The sequence below is a fragment of the Bos taurus genome, chromosome 3 (assembly GCF_002263795.3).
Source record: "Bos taurus isolate L1 Dominette 01449 registration number 42190680 breed Hereford chromosome 3, ARS-UCD2.0, whole genome shotgun sequence".
NCBI lineage: Eukaryota > Metazoa > Chordata > Mammalia > Artiodactyla > Bovidae > Bos > Bos taurus.
Window position 1 is genome coordinate 14,232,009 of NC_037330.1, and position 15,005 is coordinate 14,247,013.

The 15,005-nt window shown below is 48.6% G+C and overlaps 2 protein-coding genes and 1 non-coding gene across 5 annotated transcripts; 2 read left to right on the plus strand and 1 right to left on the minus strand.

Moving 5' to 3' along the window:
• The first annotated feature begins 884 nt into the window (after positions 1–884).
• On the plus strand, positions 885–8,971 carry GPATCH4 (G-patch domain containing 4). Of its 2 annotated transcripts, none has more exons than XM_005203764.5 (9): positions 885–989; positions 1,951–2,064; positions 4,154–4,290; positions 4,743–4,816; positions 4,924–5,016; positions 5,111–5,197; positions 6,878–6,969; positions 7,199–7,249; positions 7,763–8,971. In XM_005203764.5, coding segments are annotated over exons 2-9 (1,287 nt in total). In that variant the 5' UTR covers positions 885–989; positions 1,951–2,062; the 3' UTR covers positions 8,514–8,971. The 2 variants fall into 2 exon arrangements, with proteins under 2 accessions (XP_005203821.1, NP_001071597.1); NM_001078129.2 differs by having other exon boundaries at positions 957–989; positions 1,951–2,028; positions 7,763–8,966.
• Positions 4,048–4,123, plus strand: MIR6534 (microRNA mir-6534). Its single transcript, NR_107808.1, has one exon. It is a non-coding gene; the product is annotated as a microRNA mir-6534 (primary transcript).
• On the minus strand, positions 5,514–11,740 carry NAXE (NAD(P)HX epimerase). 2 transcript variants are annotated; one of them, XM_005203618.5, is made up of 7 exons: positions 11,525–11,731; positions 11,282–11,390; positions 11,021–11,131; positions 10,829–10,942; positions 9,927–10,074; positions 9,391–9,599; positions 5,514–5,888 (listed from the first exon to the last, which is right to left on the minus strand). In XM_005203618.5, exons 1-6 carry the CDS (start codon positions 11,704–11,706, stop codon positions 9,397–9,399), a joined length of 867 nt encoding a protein of 288 aa, XP_005203675.1. In that variant the 5' UTR covers positions 11,707–11,731; the 3' UTR covers positions 5,514–5,888; positions 9,391–9,396. The 2 variants fall into 2 exon arrangements, with proteins under 2 accessions (XP_005203675.1, NP_991365.1); NM_205796.3 differs by lacking the exon at positions 5,514–5,888 and adding an exon at positions 8,845–9,077 and having other exon boundaries at positions 11,525–11,740.
• Positions 11,741–15,005: the final 3,265 nt, after the last annotated feature.

Here is a 15,005-nt window from a genome sequence, read left to right on the forward strand (position 1 = left end):
ATGAGGTAGTATGACATACTGAGCAATTGTGGCAAAGCTTGAGTGAAATGGCAGCTTTTCTCTTCGAAGATCCTAGGGGGCGCTGAGTTACTGTAAATATTGATATAGGGACGCAAATAAGGGAAAACTTTTCCCTTCAGATTTTAGTTCCTGGGTGGCTCAGTGGCCCCTAAGAACACTGTGGGGATGAGAGGATGTGCAACCTCTCTTGCTGACTTCTTTGCAATATGTTCTTTCCCTCTCCTGCTCAATGGATTCTCATACTTACAAGGCAAGTCTGAACTCCTCAACTTATCATGCATTAGGGATTTTGCCTCTCCAGTCCCACTCGAGCTTCCAACTTTGCTTGGGCTAGACAAAGTGCTCCTCGAAGTCAGGACTCGTCTCTTAAGCATTTTTGTATCACCAGTACCAAAGAACAGGTCCTGGCACACAGTGGTGAATCAAAATGTGTTTGATGAACCTATTGAAACCTCTTACCTCTAGGATTTTATTTAAAAAAAAAAAAAAACAACTGTCCCTGTAGTCTGAGTATTCATCCCCTGAATTATTAATCACCTCAGAGGTACTACCTCCTTCTCTGCCTCCACGAACCTCTCAGGCCACTCTCAATGCTTTCACCTAAATTTTTCCTTTCTCGTATTTGTGCCTGGGACTAGTCAATGTCGGACCCAAAGCTATTCTCCGAACCCCAACAAAGCCAGGTAGGACTGAAGTCCCTTAGCTGCTCAGGGCCTGCTGGGAGGCAATAAGTAGAATACCACTCGAATCTCCAGAAATGGGCTCGCTCTGGGGCGGAGTTTCTATGGCAACCATAGGGCTAGCCGGCCTCTCCGAAATAGTTTCTCTGGGAACCACAGAGACTCAGTTCTAGCGTGCATCTCTATGGTTTCCACAGCCTAGAAGGGTCGAAACAGCACTTCCGGGAAGATGGCTGCGCGCAAGTCGCGTTTGTCACATGTTTCTGCGGAGAGGACCTCGCAATGACGGTAAGGGGCTACAGTCCCCCGAATGGTGACTGTCATAGCCCGGGCTCAGGGGCAGATGTGACAGAAAGAGAATAGTTCTACTCAAGTGAAGCTGCGGTCGGAGGGCTGGAGTTTTAACCTCCACAGGAAGGAACCCTAGGGAAAGGAGCCAGCTCTTAAGAACCTCTGTAAGAATGGTAGCCCAGGGCCCCTTCTCCAGAAAACTCACGTTGACTGGAAAGAAGACAGTTCCTGAAAATGTGCTCCCAGCCTTCGCAAAGGCTGCGGAGCACAGCCTGGGATCTAGCTTCTGTCCCCAGTTACCTGTTCTAGGTCGGTTAAGGAAATTCCTACCTGTGTCATTCAGTTCAACAATTAAGGACTGAACGCATTCAGGAGCTGCATTAAGTGCATCAGGGATTGCGGAATAAGACTAAGCATAGGCTGTGGTATATAATATAATTTCGAATTAATGCGACAAGGCATAGGCTGTGGTAAGTCTTAGAGTTTAAAGCGTAAATGGCTATGAACCTGTGTGTAGTGGTTGAGAACACCAGTTCTGGAGTGCCTGAGATCCTAGATCCGCTACTTAACCAGCTATTTGATTTGTGCAGGTAGCTAAACTTCTCAGTGCCATTTCTTCAGTTGTAAGTAACAGTAAAAACACCTTCGAATTCGCTGGTGGTCCAGTGGTTGGGACTCTGCACCTTCACTGCAGAGGGCTAGAGTTCAGTCCGTGGTTGGGGAACTAAGATCCTGCACGGAACCTGGGGCAGCCAAAACAAAAACCCAAAACACCTCCCTGTGGGGTTGTTGTAAGGATTAAATGAGATAATATGCGTGAAACAGCAACATGCTGGCACTGAGTAACTGCATAAGTGTTAGTTGTTTTTGTTATAATAGATCAGAAATAACTTATGAGAAGAGGCAGTTTTGAAATGTCCTTAAAGCCCTCAGTGTTTGAATTTTATTTCTCTTGCAGTATCAAGAAGCAGGATAAGGCAGTTTCTTCACTCAATGCTTCTCTGTTGGGACTCTCAGGTGAAAGTTATGTTTTCAGGTAATCATCCTTCAAAGTAGAAGTGTGAACAGAAATGTGAGTCACCCTAAATTTGCTACTTTTCATATCTAACCAGACTAGTCATCATTCTTAAGCTTAATATGTAATGTTTAGGAGGGGTAGGTAACTTAACGATGTGTCTGATTTTTTTACTAGCGTACTTAGTAAACCTTCTTAAACACAAATGAAAATTTTAGCTTTCAAAGTCCTCACTTGGGGACGCTAGAGGATTACTCCAGTAGTGCCGTTGTTGTTGTTCAGTTGCTAAGTTGTGTCTGACTCTCTGCAACCCCATGGACTGTAACCCAACAGGTTCTTCTGTCCATGGGATTTTCTAGGCAAGAATACTGGAGTGGGTTGCCATTTCCTTCTCCAAGGGAACTTCCCAGACAAGGGAGCAAACCTGCATCTCTTGTATTGACAATCTGATTCTTTACCACTGAGCCATCAGGGAAGCCCCAGTTTTGCCATTAATCAACTTTTAAAATGGTTCTGCAATGCCTCTAATAAGTGATCTTAATACAAAAGTTAACTTTAGTAACTCAAAGCAGCAGTGATTGTCTTAGTTTTGAATGTCTGTGTAATAAGCCATCTTAACCATTTCAAGGCAGATTTTGACATATAAGTTCAGTTCAGTTCAGTCGCTCAGTCGTGTCTGACTCTTTGTGACCCCATGAACTGAAGCACTCTAGGCACCAACTCCCGGCGTCCACCCAAACCCATGTCCATTGTGTCGGTGATGCCATCCAACCATCTCATCCTCTGTCCTCCCCTTCTCCTCTGGCCCTCAATCTTTCCCAGCATCAGGGTCTTTTCAAATGAGTAAGCTCTCCGCATCAGGAGGGTTCAGCTTCAACATCAGTCCCTCCAATGAAGTTGGATAATGGCATTGCGGAGTCCAAAAAGGAGGAACACCTGAATGACTATGAAGAAATGCAGCTACAGTGGGTCCTTGAACAGCATGAGTTTGAACTGCATGGGTCCACTTAAATGTGGATTTTTTTCAATAAATACTACAGTAGTACCATTGTGGTTAGTTGAATCCTGGCATGTGGAAGGCTGAGTATAGAATTTGGGTTTTGGTATCAATGGCAGGTCCTAAAACAAGTCCCCCGCTGATAACTAAGGGATGACTGTAGCTGGGAATGTAATAGAAGCAGGGCTACTCTACAGTCATGCATCCTGGGCTCATATTTCTAGCTGCATCTCTTACCAGCTGTATAAGAAGCCAGGCAAGAAACCGAGATTTTATTTTTCTCCTCTATAAAATAAGGATAATATCTGTCTTACAGAACTGTCAGGGTTAAATGAGACAGTATAATAGTATGTGTAATCCTCCTGTTAAATATAAGAGCACCTTTCCAAGCTGGACAGTTTCAAAAAGGGTGCTCCAACAAGACGGAAAGACCGTGGTGGTGAAGCCCCCACACCAAGTAAGAGGACAGTGTAAATGCTGGGCACAGATATAGGATACAGGCTCTATTAAGCACTGCTGTCTTATAACTGGAGGAGGAGATGGCAACCCACTCCAGTAGTCTTGCTGGGAGAACCCCATGGACAGAGGAACCTGGCGAGCTACAGACCAAAGGGTCACAAAGAATCACACAGCTGAGCACAGACAGACATCACTCAGGTTAACAAACATCTCATTGCTTTGCTTTGTTTTTAACATGGTAGTAAATCATGGGAGATGTTGTCAGGTAGCGGTAAAGAGTGGGAATTCTGCAGACCAGCTGCCTGAGTTTGAATTCTACGTGCATCAGCTGTGTGACCTTGAGCAAGTCACTTAACCTCTTTAGGCTTTAGTTTCCTCATTTGTACAAAAGGGTAGTAATACTTTCCTGAATGCAAAGTTTAGGAAATCTTCCTGGACTGGGACGATTACATGAAATGATCCATGCAAAGCGTAGCAAAGCGTGTGGTGCGCTCTCCATAAATTTAGGTATTATTGTTAATATTGGTCCTCCTTGACTTTCAGCATGTTGACCTCTCAGTGGTCAGGGAGCTCCCTAAGGACCAGGCCTCCCAGCTCGGTCTCTGCTTCAGCTCCAGGAAAGAATTATTCTAAGAGCAGTCAGGACGGATTTGGTACATGATTTGAGCACTTTCTCCTCTGCTCTTAAAGGGATGACAGTGACTGCTTCTTCTCCAGTGAGAGCCTGAAGATAGTGACTTTTCTCACCATGAGTATCACCCCCGAGGTCAAGAGTCGGGGGATGAAGTTTGCTGAGGAGCAGTTGCTAAAGCATGGATGGACTCAAGGTGATTGCCGTGGGGCCCCTTCCACATCCCCCAACTCCCTCACTACCCTGTGCCCAGGGGAGAGGCATTATCCTGGATTAACCTCTATGTAGTCTGTTCAATGGAAGAGGAAAAGTTAAAGAGAAAATTTGCAGAAGAAAATTGCTGACATTTCCAGAAAAGGGAAGAAATATGACTGTGGATAGTGAGAAGGAAGTGGCTGAGAGAACTGGGAATGGGAAAGAGATGACCTCTGTCCTGAGAGAATTATGGGAAAAGAGAGTTTGGGCTCAAAGACATGCAGACCGTATGGAGAGGTACTAGAAAGAGTGAACTGGGAGGGTTTCTGAGAGGGACAGGGCACGCCCAATGCTAGGTGTGTGGAATGACAAGGAGTGGCATGTGCCAGGGTTGCTTTGTGAGGGCTTAGGGCAGGCAGTGGAATAAGCCAGGTCATTCGCTGTCTTCTGCAGGCAAAGGCCTGGGCCGGAAGGAGAATGGTATCACCCAGGCCCTCAGGGTGACGCTGAAGCAGGACACTTATGGGGTAAGACTGGACAGACTGCGGGAGGTCAGTGGGGATGGGAGATGGGGGCCTTGAAAATAGGATGAGGGAGGGGAATGACAAGCCCTGAGTTCACATTTCTCTGGCAGGTGGGACACGACCCTGCCAAGGAGTTCACAAATCACTGGTGGAATGATCTGTTCAACAAGACTGCAGCCAACTTGGTGGTGGAAACTCGGCAGGTATAAGCTCTAATAGTAGGCATGTAAAACATGAGGGCCTGGGACACGTGGGGGTGAGGGTGACGTGGCATCCACTCACACATACTTCCCCCAGGACGGAGTACAGATAAGACGCCTATCTAAGGAGACCACCCGCCAGGATCATGCCAAGCCCAACTTGCTGTATCAGAAGTTTGTGAAGGTATTAGAGGCTGGGGGTGAGAGGGCTCACCCTTTTCCCTTCCCTGGTCTCTTGGGGTCTGAACAATTGCCTTGCATGCCCTACCTGTTCTCAGGACTGTCCTAAGTGGGGTCCTGTGACTAACCTCGCTGTTGCTGACCCAGACTGCCCAGATCCTCAGCAAGAATTGAAATCTTCAGGCTGCCTGGATCCCTGCCATCTGCTGAGGGGGCTGCAACAGGAAGTGGGAGGTGGGGGACAGTCAGGAGCTGCCAGAGGAGAGCAGGGTGGGGACATCTATTTCAAAGGACTTAGAAGCCAGAGGAGACCTGAGAGATTATTGGACCCATTGTCTTTTATTTTGCAGATGTGGCCAGAAGGGGGCAGGTGGCTCACTGAAGAGCCCACAGGTGGCTAGTAACAATAAAAACCTGTTCTAGCCAAGGACTAGAACCCAGGTGTTCAGACTTCCCTTTTCTGGCATGCCAATGGAAGGGAGCTGACATTAAACCATCTTCCATTACCTGCTTAAGGGCTCTGCATGTTATCCAGCAGATCTCTCCCATTCATCCTGTGGCCATCTTCAGCCCCAGTTCAGTCCATCATCTCCTGCATGATTTCTTTCACAGCCTCATAACTAGCTAGGCTCCTCACTGTAGTCTCAATCCCCATGCCAATCAGTTCATCCTCCACAAAGCATCCAGAGTGTTCTCTGTAAAACACAAGTTTCACTGTGTCACTGGCTCCTCCTTGACCTAGGATGACACAGTCTACAGGTGTCAGACTGACTCGGATGGCCCTTCAGGCCTTGTCCTCGCCTTCTTCCCTAGCCTGTTTCTTGCCACTTCTCAGGACCTCTATCTACGCTTTAGCCAGATTGATTCTGAATCTTTTTCAGGTACCATGTTTTTTCACCTTCAAATTTTTGCATATGCTCCCTCTGTCTGGGACATTCTGCTTCCTTTACCTGCTGACTTTTTCCTTGTCTTTCAAAGCCAAGTTAGTTGTAGGAACTATTCCCCAAACCCTGAAGCCTGAGTCAGGTACCCCTCCTCTGGCAGAGATAATTGTTGTTCAGTCACTAAGTCATGTCTGACTCTTTGGGGACACTACGGACTGTAGTCCGCCAGTATTTTCTTCATAGTTGCCTACGTTCTGCCACATCTCCTTCCCTGTTAACCACGTAGGATCTATGTTGGCTGCACCCATTTCATTCTTATTCCACTCTGTATCCCTAGCCTTTTAATCCATAGTAGGTTCTTAACCTGGTTAAATAAAGAACTGTGCATAGGTATTGGGGCAGGGGCAGGGGGCGCACAGGTTGTGAAAAGAACCATCTTTATTGTCTGTTGCTAGAACCATGAGATGACCGCCAGGGGGCACTTGTCCCACTGTGAAGACCTGATGACCCAAGCACTTGTCCCTCCCTTCTCCTTGTTTTGCCCACTAGCTAGCTGGCTGTGGGCCAGGGAGCCAGGACTGCGCCTGCCCCACCCATTCCCAACTGCAGCCCACTTCCTGCCCAAGTTGACATATGCAGGTTAGCACACCTCTCTGGAGGTCTGTAAGGAATGACTTCGGGGGCTGACAGATTTGTGCCTCTGGCTACTTGAGATGGTGGTTGGGAGTGGTTTCCAGAGGGAAGTGGGATGACGGTGGTGTTGAGTGGGCCTTGTCCATCCCCACAATTCCTCCTTCTAGACGGCCACACTGACTTCAAGTGGGGAGAAGCCAGACAAGGACTGGGAAAGCTGCAGTGATGACGACAGCCAGGAGCCCAAGCCTCCAAATGTGTGAGACTTCTTTCTAGTGCTGGGGCATATGGGAGGAGATGCCTTCAAATCTCAGAAGAAAGGACCAGTATAACGCTTGACTGTGGTCTTCTTGGTGGGTGGAACTGTTGTACTAATCTTTGGCACTTCCAGGTTCTAAATAGGAACTCACTGGTGAATGTTTTAGAGGGAAGGAGAGGTCAAGCCTTTCCACCACTTGTAATTCCTGATTCCCACCCCTCTCCAACAGTCTGACCGATGAGATGCTGCTCCAGGCCTGCGAGGGACGAACAGCACACAAGTAAGTAGTGGTTGGCTTCTTGGGCTCCCTTCTGTTCTCCCCATCACAAGCCCACCATTGAGGTGGCCTGTGCCACTCTTCACCCCAGAGGAAATGATTCCTACTCTTTGCCCATTTCTGAAGCTGCCTGAAGATAGGTAGCTCCTCCTTACCAACTTTGCCTGATTAGGGAAAGATTAGGCCTCTTTTCCCTGATAGCCTCCCTCTGACTTGCTGCTGCTGCTAAGTCGCCTCAGTCGTGTCCGACTCTGTGTGACCCCATAGACGGCAGCCCACCAGGCTCCCCCGTCCCTGGGATTCTCCAGGCAAGAACGCTGGAGTGGGTTGCCATCTCCTTCTCCAATGCATGAAAGTGAAAAAATAAAGTGAAGTTGCTCAGTCGTGTCCGACTCCTAGCAACCCCATGGACTGCAGCCCACCAGGCCCCTCCATCCATGGGATTTTCCAGGCAAGAGTACTGGAGTGGGTTGCCATTGCCTTCTCCCCCTCTGACTTGGGCCCCATCTATTTCAGGGCTGCCCGTCTTGGGATCACAATGAAAGCTAAGCTTGCTCGCTTAGAGGCCCAGGAGCAGGCCTTCCTGGCTCAGCTCAAAGGCCAGGACCCTGGGGTCCCTCAACTGCAGTCTGAGAGCAAGTCCCCCAAAAAAAAGAAAAAGAAAAGGAAGCAGAAAGAGGAGGAAGAGCCTACAACAACTGAAAGGAGTGCAGAAAAGTACTCAGAACACACTGACGAGAGCATCAGAAAAAGCAAGAAGAAGAAAAGACAGCATCAAGAAGAAAGAGTCACAGATGAGAGAGAGGGCACAGCCATAGAAAATGAGGAAGAGACCATAAGAACAGGTGGGCTTGGGGAATTGAAAAACAGAGAGCACGTCGACCGGTCCTTCAGGAAAAAGAAGAGGAGGGGGCAGCACCATGAAGAGAGGGCGGAGCTGGCGGTCTTAGATAATGAGGGAGGCAAGGTGGCTGTCAGTGAAGTTGGGACAGAGGAAGCAGAGAGGAGAGTATACACTCACCCATGTGGCAGAAGCAAGAAGAGGCGGCAGCATGAGGAAGAAGACTTGAACACAGAGGATGAAGAAGTTGAAGAGGCTCTCGTAGATAGTGGGACCAGAGAAGCAGAAAGCAGATCGTGCAGTGATCAGAAAAGGGGGAGAAGCAAGAAGAAAAGACGGCAGTATCAGGAGGAGGAAGTCTTGGATGGACCTGGAGTCAACACTGCGCAGAAAGCAAAAAAGAAGAAACAGAAGAAAAGAGACTGAAGGCCAGGCCACGGCGGGGCCCAACTGATGCCCCTCCAGGAGCTGAGGCCTCAGGGGCCTGAGCTGACGCAGTCTTAGGCACCCTCTCAGCGAGGAGTCCCTTCTGAGGAGGAATCAGCTGTGGAACAGCAGTCCGCTGAGAGGAGAGTGGTAGTGCCGTGTCTGAGTCAAGGGAGAGGCAAGTCCCCTTAGAGCATCTAACCCAGAGATGGTGCACTCAGGCACCTGCAGGGGCCAGGCAGCTAAGGGACCAGGATACGGGGAGCTGTGGCAATGGGAATGCAGACATCTGAAGAGACATCTTGGCTAAAAGAAGCTGAAAATGTAGATCTATGGAAAATATACTGATTTTTTATTTTGAAGGCTAAGAAAAACATGTAAATTCAGCCCATAGATTGCCAGTTTCTAACTATACCAAATTGAATAAACATCAGCTTGGTCTTCTAGCCTGTAGATAAGTTGTGACTGTCATCTCCATTCTCAGCCCGGGAAGGTCTTGAATACAAATTAGTTTCCTTAGAGGCCTCTGAAGAAATTCCTTCTAAGTCTGGTAGTCTTGCTATGCTGTTAAGTGAAAAGAGAGAGTTCACAGAACCTCACTCAGCTCCCTGTCAGCATCCCTAATAAGAACTCTGTGCGTGTAAAGGACGCATACCTCAGCTGGGAGCCTTTTTCAGCATCTTAAAGTCAACTGTCATTGCCCCCAAATGCCATAGAAACCTCTCATGCATATTGTTCTCCCAGAGAGAGTGCACCATCTCTCCAGAGTTGCTCTCTGGCTGTGCCATCTCTTAACCGTTATTGTCAGAAGAGCTCCTAGGACTCCACAGTTCTGGGAGAGAGGCACTAAGTCTTTATTGAAAAGAATGCCCCCCACCTTCTCTCACTGCAGACGATAGACACATTCCGTGTCAGGGTAGGGTGGTAGGTTCAGCTGGTACTTCTTTTCCAGAGCAGGTGGCACGAAGCGACCCCCCAGGTAGTGGTAACGACCAGTAAACTGGGTTGCAGACTTTTTGGGTGCTGTCAGGGAGATGAGCAAGTCTGGCTGGATCCCTCCAGAGCTTCCCTTCTCCACGTCCCATCCTGAAAAGGTGGTGGTAGTCAGAGCAGAAGGGACCAAGATGTCCAGTCCCCTTCCACACCTTGCTCTGGTCTAATCTTAAAGGAGTGGGAAGCCCCCTGGGTCACCCCATGAGGAAATCATGTCCTTGGAGCTGCACATACTCCTGGGCTCTGGTCTCACAGTCAACATATAAAGGGCATTCCTAAACTCAGCCATACTTTGGCTCTGTTCTGCACCTCTAGACTCTGAAATCAGAAACCTTGAATCAGAAACAAGAACTCCTAGGTACCTACCTACCTCAAGACAGGGCAGGGCCCTGATCCCCCCAACCTCCTTGAACCCAGCACCTGATGGAATGTCGATGCTTGCAATGGGCACAGTGAGCCCATTCAGGACACTCAGGATGCTGCGGAATGGCTCCCGAACCTCACCCGTGAAGCTGAAGCCAAAGATGGCATCCACCACCAGCTCATACAGTTCATCAATCAGCATCGGCTGTGGTAGAGCAGGAGAAGGAGATGTCAGAGCTAGCAGCTTCATAAAGAACCCTTAACAGAAAAGGGCTGTCCTCTGTACCCAAAGGCCATAGGCACAGGGAGAATTTTTAATCTCATTCTAGGCCTGGAGTTCAGTGCAAGTCACTGATTGAGGCCAAGCTGAGTCCAGTCACATTTTCCGCTCTGAGTGTCTGCCAACCACTGGAGAGGCTACAGTGTAGGGCAGCCTGAGACCCGGAGTTAGGAGAGACAGGCTCTGGCCTTGCCTCTGCTGTGAACTGATGTGTGACTTTGGACAAATCACTTAACCTTCTTTTGCACCTCAGTCTCTTCATCTGTAAAACGAGCTAAGGAATTTTAAAACGTTCTCAAGTTACCCACTCCTAAATCCATCATCTGAAGAAAGGGTTTAGGATAAGGATAAGGTAGTCAGTTCCCAAGAGGGGCACATAATGTATTTACCACATGCTAGGGGAAGAGGAATTGGCTACAGTGTGGAAAGAGTGACCAGGGGAGATTAAGGGGAAATAAAGCTTTATTTATTTCCCCTGGCAACTCATAAATGGAGCACACCCTATGACACCAATTCCATTCAGGTAGCATACTTTAAGCACCTGTGTCAGGCACTCTCCCTGCCCTCTAAGAGTTAATCTAGAGAGGAAGAGTCCTAAGTGAGCTCAGCCTGGAAAGGTGAGGGAAGAGCAGGATGCAGGCAGCAGTACTGAGGAGGGCAGTGAACAGGAGCCACCTACCTCTGGGGGCATTTCACCAAGGAAGGGGATGTCCATTTTCTGGCACTGCGTCACCAGTGCAGTGAAAAGTGGCTTGTTAGGCCTTTTAGGGTAATAGATGGTTGGCTGGTAGCCCTATGAGGAAAGGAAGGGGGTTAAGTCAAGCCCAGGTCTTGGAAACCTCTCCCCCACAGCCCTTCCCTGCGTACTCACAAAGAGTTTGAGGTGTCGAGCACAGACCAGGCCATCTCCTCCGTTATTCCCAGGGCCACAGATGACCAGGACGGTAGGGGGGCTCCTGGACAAGGACGTGGGGGGATATGCCTGAAGGCAGAGTCAAAGGGGATTCAGAGGGGACTCTGGGCAGTGACAGACCAGGCTTGGCCTGGCCGTCCCTCCCCTCACTTCGTTGTGCCTAGGCCAGGGGAGCTTGTACAATGGCTTGCCCCAAAGGTCGAGAGTTGTGCCACTGACCTTGGCAATGGCTGTGGCACAGCTCAGACCGGCCAGCTCCATAAGTTGGTCCACGCTGAACTGGTACTCATTAAACAGCTCCTGGTCCACGGCTTGGGCCTCCTCCTGGCTGAGGAAACCCACGGCCTGAGTCCCCACCCCTCAGGTGCTCCCTCGCGCGGGCGGCTCTGCCGCCCCAGGTCCCGCCCCCTTGGGTTCCACCCAAGTCCTACGCCCCGCTTGCCCGCTCAGAACCTCGCCTACCTCAGGTACTTCACTGCTGAACTCGCCATGACTTCTGAGTCCCCGCGGCCACCCGAGATCAGTCGCTGCGGTACCCACCAGGTGGCTCCTGCGCGACAGGAGCCGGCCTGGACTCTGACGCGTGACAGGCGCGAGCCTGCAACCAGCAGCCCGAGCCCCAGAAGCGCCCGCAAACCGGACATCCAGCTAGCCAGGAGGGAGCCCTCCGAGCCGCCCGGCGCATGCGCAGCACTTAGCCCTGCCCCCGAGGGGCCGGGCCCGCACTCACCCTTGCCGGAAGCGGTCCTAGGACTGGCAACTCCGCCGCTTCTCCTCGTGTTACCGTGTGCGCCAACGCCCGGGTGCCTTCCCACCCCGGCCCCGCCTCCGTCAGGGCGTCCGGTCTTAAGGTCTGGGTCCCTGCCCATCGCCGAAGCATTTTCATATTGCCTCACAAATGACCCGAAGTGCTTTGCTCTCAAGCGCCCGTCGATAATAATTCGTCATTTCTTCATGTTTTGGTGTAGCAGTTCTGTTACTGCTAAGCTGTACAGCACAGCAGTTAACCCGGGTTCCTGCCCTACCACTTACTGAGTGAACTTGGCTCTCCAGATTTGTTGCCTGTCTATAAAATGGGATACGAGTACATATGGGGTTGTATTCCATGCAAAGCCGTAGACAGCGTCAGGCACATAGGGCTCAATAAGTGAATGTTCTTATTAACACTACTAAGCGTTTCATATAACTTGGGACCCCTCTCCCCACTCAATTAGCCTCGCCTATCTCTGCTTACCTGGCTTCCCAGGTAAAGAACCCGCCTGCCAATGCAGGAGAAGTAAGAGAGGCGAATTGGATCCCTGGATGGGGAAGATCTCCTGGAGAAGGAAATGGCAACCTACTCCAGTATTCTTGAATCCCACGGACAGAGGAGCCTGGCAGGCCACAGTCCATGGGGTCACAGAGTCAGACACGACTTAGCGACTAAACAACAACAGGATCGAGGAGGGTGTTTTTATGCTAGTTTATTCTTTTTCTGTAACATGAATTCCATTCCTGGCTAGTTTACTGAGAAAAGCAAAAACCCCTCCTACTTTAAAAGAAAAAATTATTTATTTCGGCTGTGCTGAGTCTTCATTGCTGAGTCTGAATAAGGGTTTTTCCTTCTTCACAGCGGGGGGCTGGGGGGGGCTACTCTAGTTGCAACCCTTGGACTTTTCATTGCGGTTGCTTTTCTCGTTTCAGATCCGGGCTTTAGGGCACTCAGGCTTCTGTGGTTTGCGGTTCCTGGGCTCAGTAGTTGCGGTTCCCCAGCTCTAGAGCACAGGCTCAATAGTTTCGGCACGTGGGCTGAGTTACTCTGCGGCATGTGGGATCTTTCTGGACCAGGGATCGAACCCATGTCTTCTGCATTGGCAGGCAGATTCTTTACCACTGAGCCTCAAGAGAAGCCAGAACCCCTCTTACTTTTAAGTATTCCTCTGATGCTGTGTAGTGAGTGCTGTGCTCAGTCGTGTCTGACTCTGCAACCCCATGGATTGTAGCCCACCAGGCTCCTCTGTCAATGGGATTTTTCAGGCAAGAATACTGGAATGGGAGGCCATTTTCCTTCTCCAGGGGATCTTCCCAACCCAGGGATCGAACCAGTGTCTCCTGCATCACAAGCAGATTATTTAGTTATCCACTGAGCCATCTGGGAAGCCCATTCCTCTGATAGTCTCCTTTTTTTATTATAAGAGGCTTATGATTGTCTATGGGTTGTACCTTGCCTTCATCTATGTTTATTTTACATGTCTGATGTGGAAAATTGAATGTATCAGACTGTGATTGTGGTGGAAAATTGCTTTGGTTAGACTATGTTTGTGGTTTACTCATTTTTGTTTTTTAGTTTATTCATCTTAATTGAAATAGAGTTTACATTACAATTGCATAATCTTATCTAAGACTTCACTAATTTTGTTTTATAGCTTCACCAGTATATAAGTAGCTTCACTTTTATATATTAGTCATGACTTAGTGACTGAACAACAAGACTCCCTACAGGCCTACTTGAGAAAATTGGTCAATTCTGAAGATTCATTTCCAAAACACAATGTGCAGAATGTGTCTTTGACATAGATAACATTTTGAGTATATGTACCCAGTGCTGATGTGAGTCTTCTCATTTTATCCTTACAACAACTGTTATTATCCCTATTTTACAGATGAGGAAGTGAGAGTGTTAGTCACTCAGTAGTGTCCGATTCTTTGCAACCCCATGGACTGTAGCCGGCCAGGTTCCTCTGTCCATGGAATTCTCCAGGCAAGAATATTGGAATAGGTGCCATTCCCCTCCCCAGGGCATCTTCCTGACCCAGGAATTAAGCCTGGGTCTCCTGCACTGAAGGCGGATTAGGAAACTGAGGCTCAAAGATGTTGAATGATATGTCCAATGATACACTGATAGCTGTCAGTGGAGATAGGACCCAAGCAGCTTGACCTAAAGTCTGAAGTCTTAAGCATTATTCTATGCTTAAATGCCTCTCCAAATGCAGAGCTATATATCTGAAGCTATATATCTGAAGTCAGCAGTTATTAACTGCTGACTTCATTCAGATGAGATGTAACTATAAAATAATAACACAAAATATATCCCACCATACACACTTAGAATTTATGAAACAACCAATGAAGGCTATCTTCAGGAAGGCAGTGCCCAACCTACTCCACCTTGCTGCCTTTCACATTTTGGAGTGTACTCTAGAAAATGCTTTCAGAATCAATTTAAGAAGGGCATGTCGGGCTTCCCTGGTGCTCAGTGGTAAAGAATCTATCTCCAGTGCGGGAGACCCAGGTTCAATCCCTGGTCTGGGAAGATTCCACGTGCAGAGGAGCAACTAAGTCCGTGTGCCACAACTACTGAGCCTGTGCTCTAGAGCCCAGGGGCTGCAACTACCGAAGCCCATGTGCCTAGACAACCCGTGCTCTGCGCCAAGAGGAGAATCCATTGCCATAAGAAGCCTGAGTACCACAACTAGAGCGTAGCCCCTGCTCACCGCAACTAGAGAAAAGCCTGTGCAGCAATGAAGACCCAGCACAGTAAAAAAATAAATGAAAAATTTTTAAAGAAAGGGGGCATGAGGATTGAGTATTTGCTAAGTTCCAGATGCTCTGCCTATATTATGTAATTTGATCCTGTCTATCCTACGATGTATTTTTGTCCTTATGTTATAGATGAGAAGTTGAGTAGCAGAGGGAAGTAAAGTAATTTCCCTAAGGTAATATAGCTATAAAATGGTAGAGCCAGTGATGCTTGATCCTGACAGTGTGGCAGATGCTGCTACTTGTCCCTCAAAATCATTCTCCTTTCTTCTTTCTTCATTTAAAGGCAGTTTGATTGGCTTTGTTACAGTCATGTAATCTACATCTCAGTCAAGACATCTCCAATGCCTGACAAGATAATAAGCTCCATTGAGATAAGGAAGATTAACAAAACCTGGTTTTGTGCCTGAAACCTAGTAGGTCC

Excerpts from the sequence above, each read along its gene's own strand:
- GPATCH4 (XM_005203764.5), top strand. Across the intron at positions 4,817-4,923 it reads TGAAGCAGGACACTTATGGG|GTGGGACACGACCCTGCCAA; the intron begins GTAAGACTGGAC and ends TTTCTCTGGCAG. Across the intron at positions 5,198-6,877 it reads TGTATCAGAAGTTTGTGAAG|ACGGCCACACTGACTTCAAG; the intron begins GTATTAGAGGCT and ends TCCTCCTTCTAG.
- NAXE (XM_005203618.5), bottom strand. The coding sequence starts at position 11,706 with ATGTCCGGTTTGCGGGCGCTTCTGGGGCTCGGGCTGCTGGTTGCAGGC. Across the intron at positions 10,075-10,828 it reads TTGGTGAAATGCCCCCAGAG|CCGATGCTGATTGATGAACT; the intron begins GTAGGTGGCTCC and ends GCTCTACCACAG. Across the intron at positions 9,600-9,926 it reads AAGCATCGACATTCCATCAG|GATGGGACGTGGAGAAGGGA; the intron begins GTGCTGGGTTCA and ends CCACCTTTTCAG.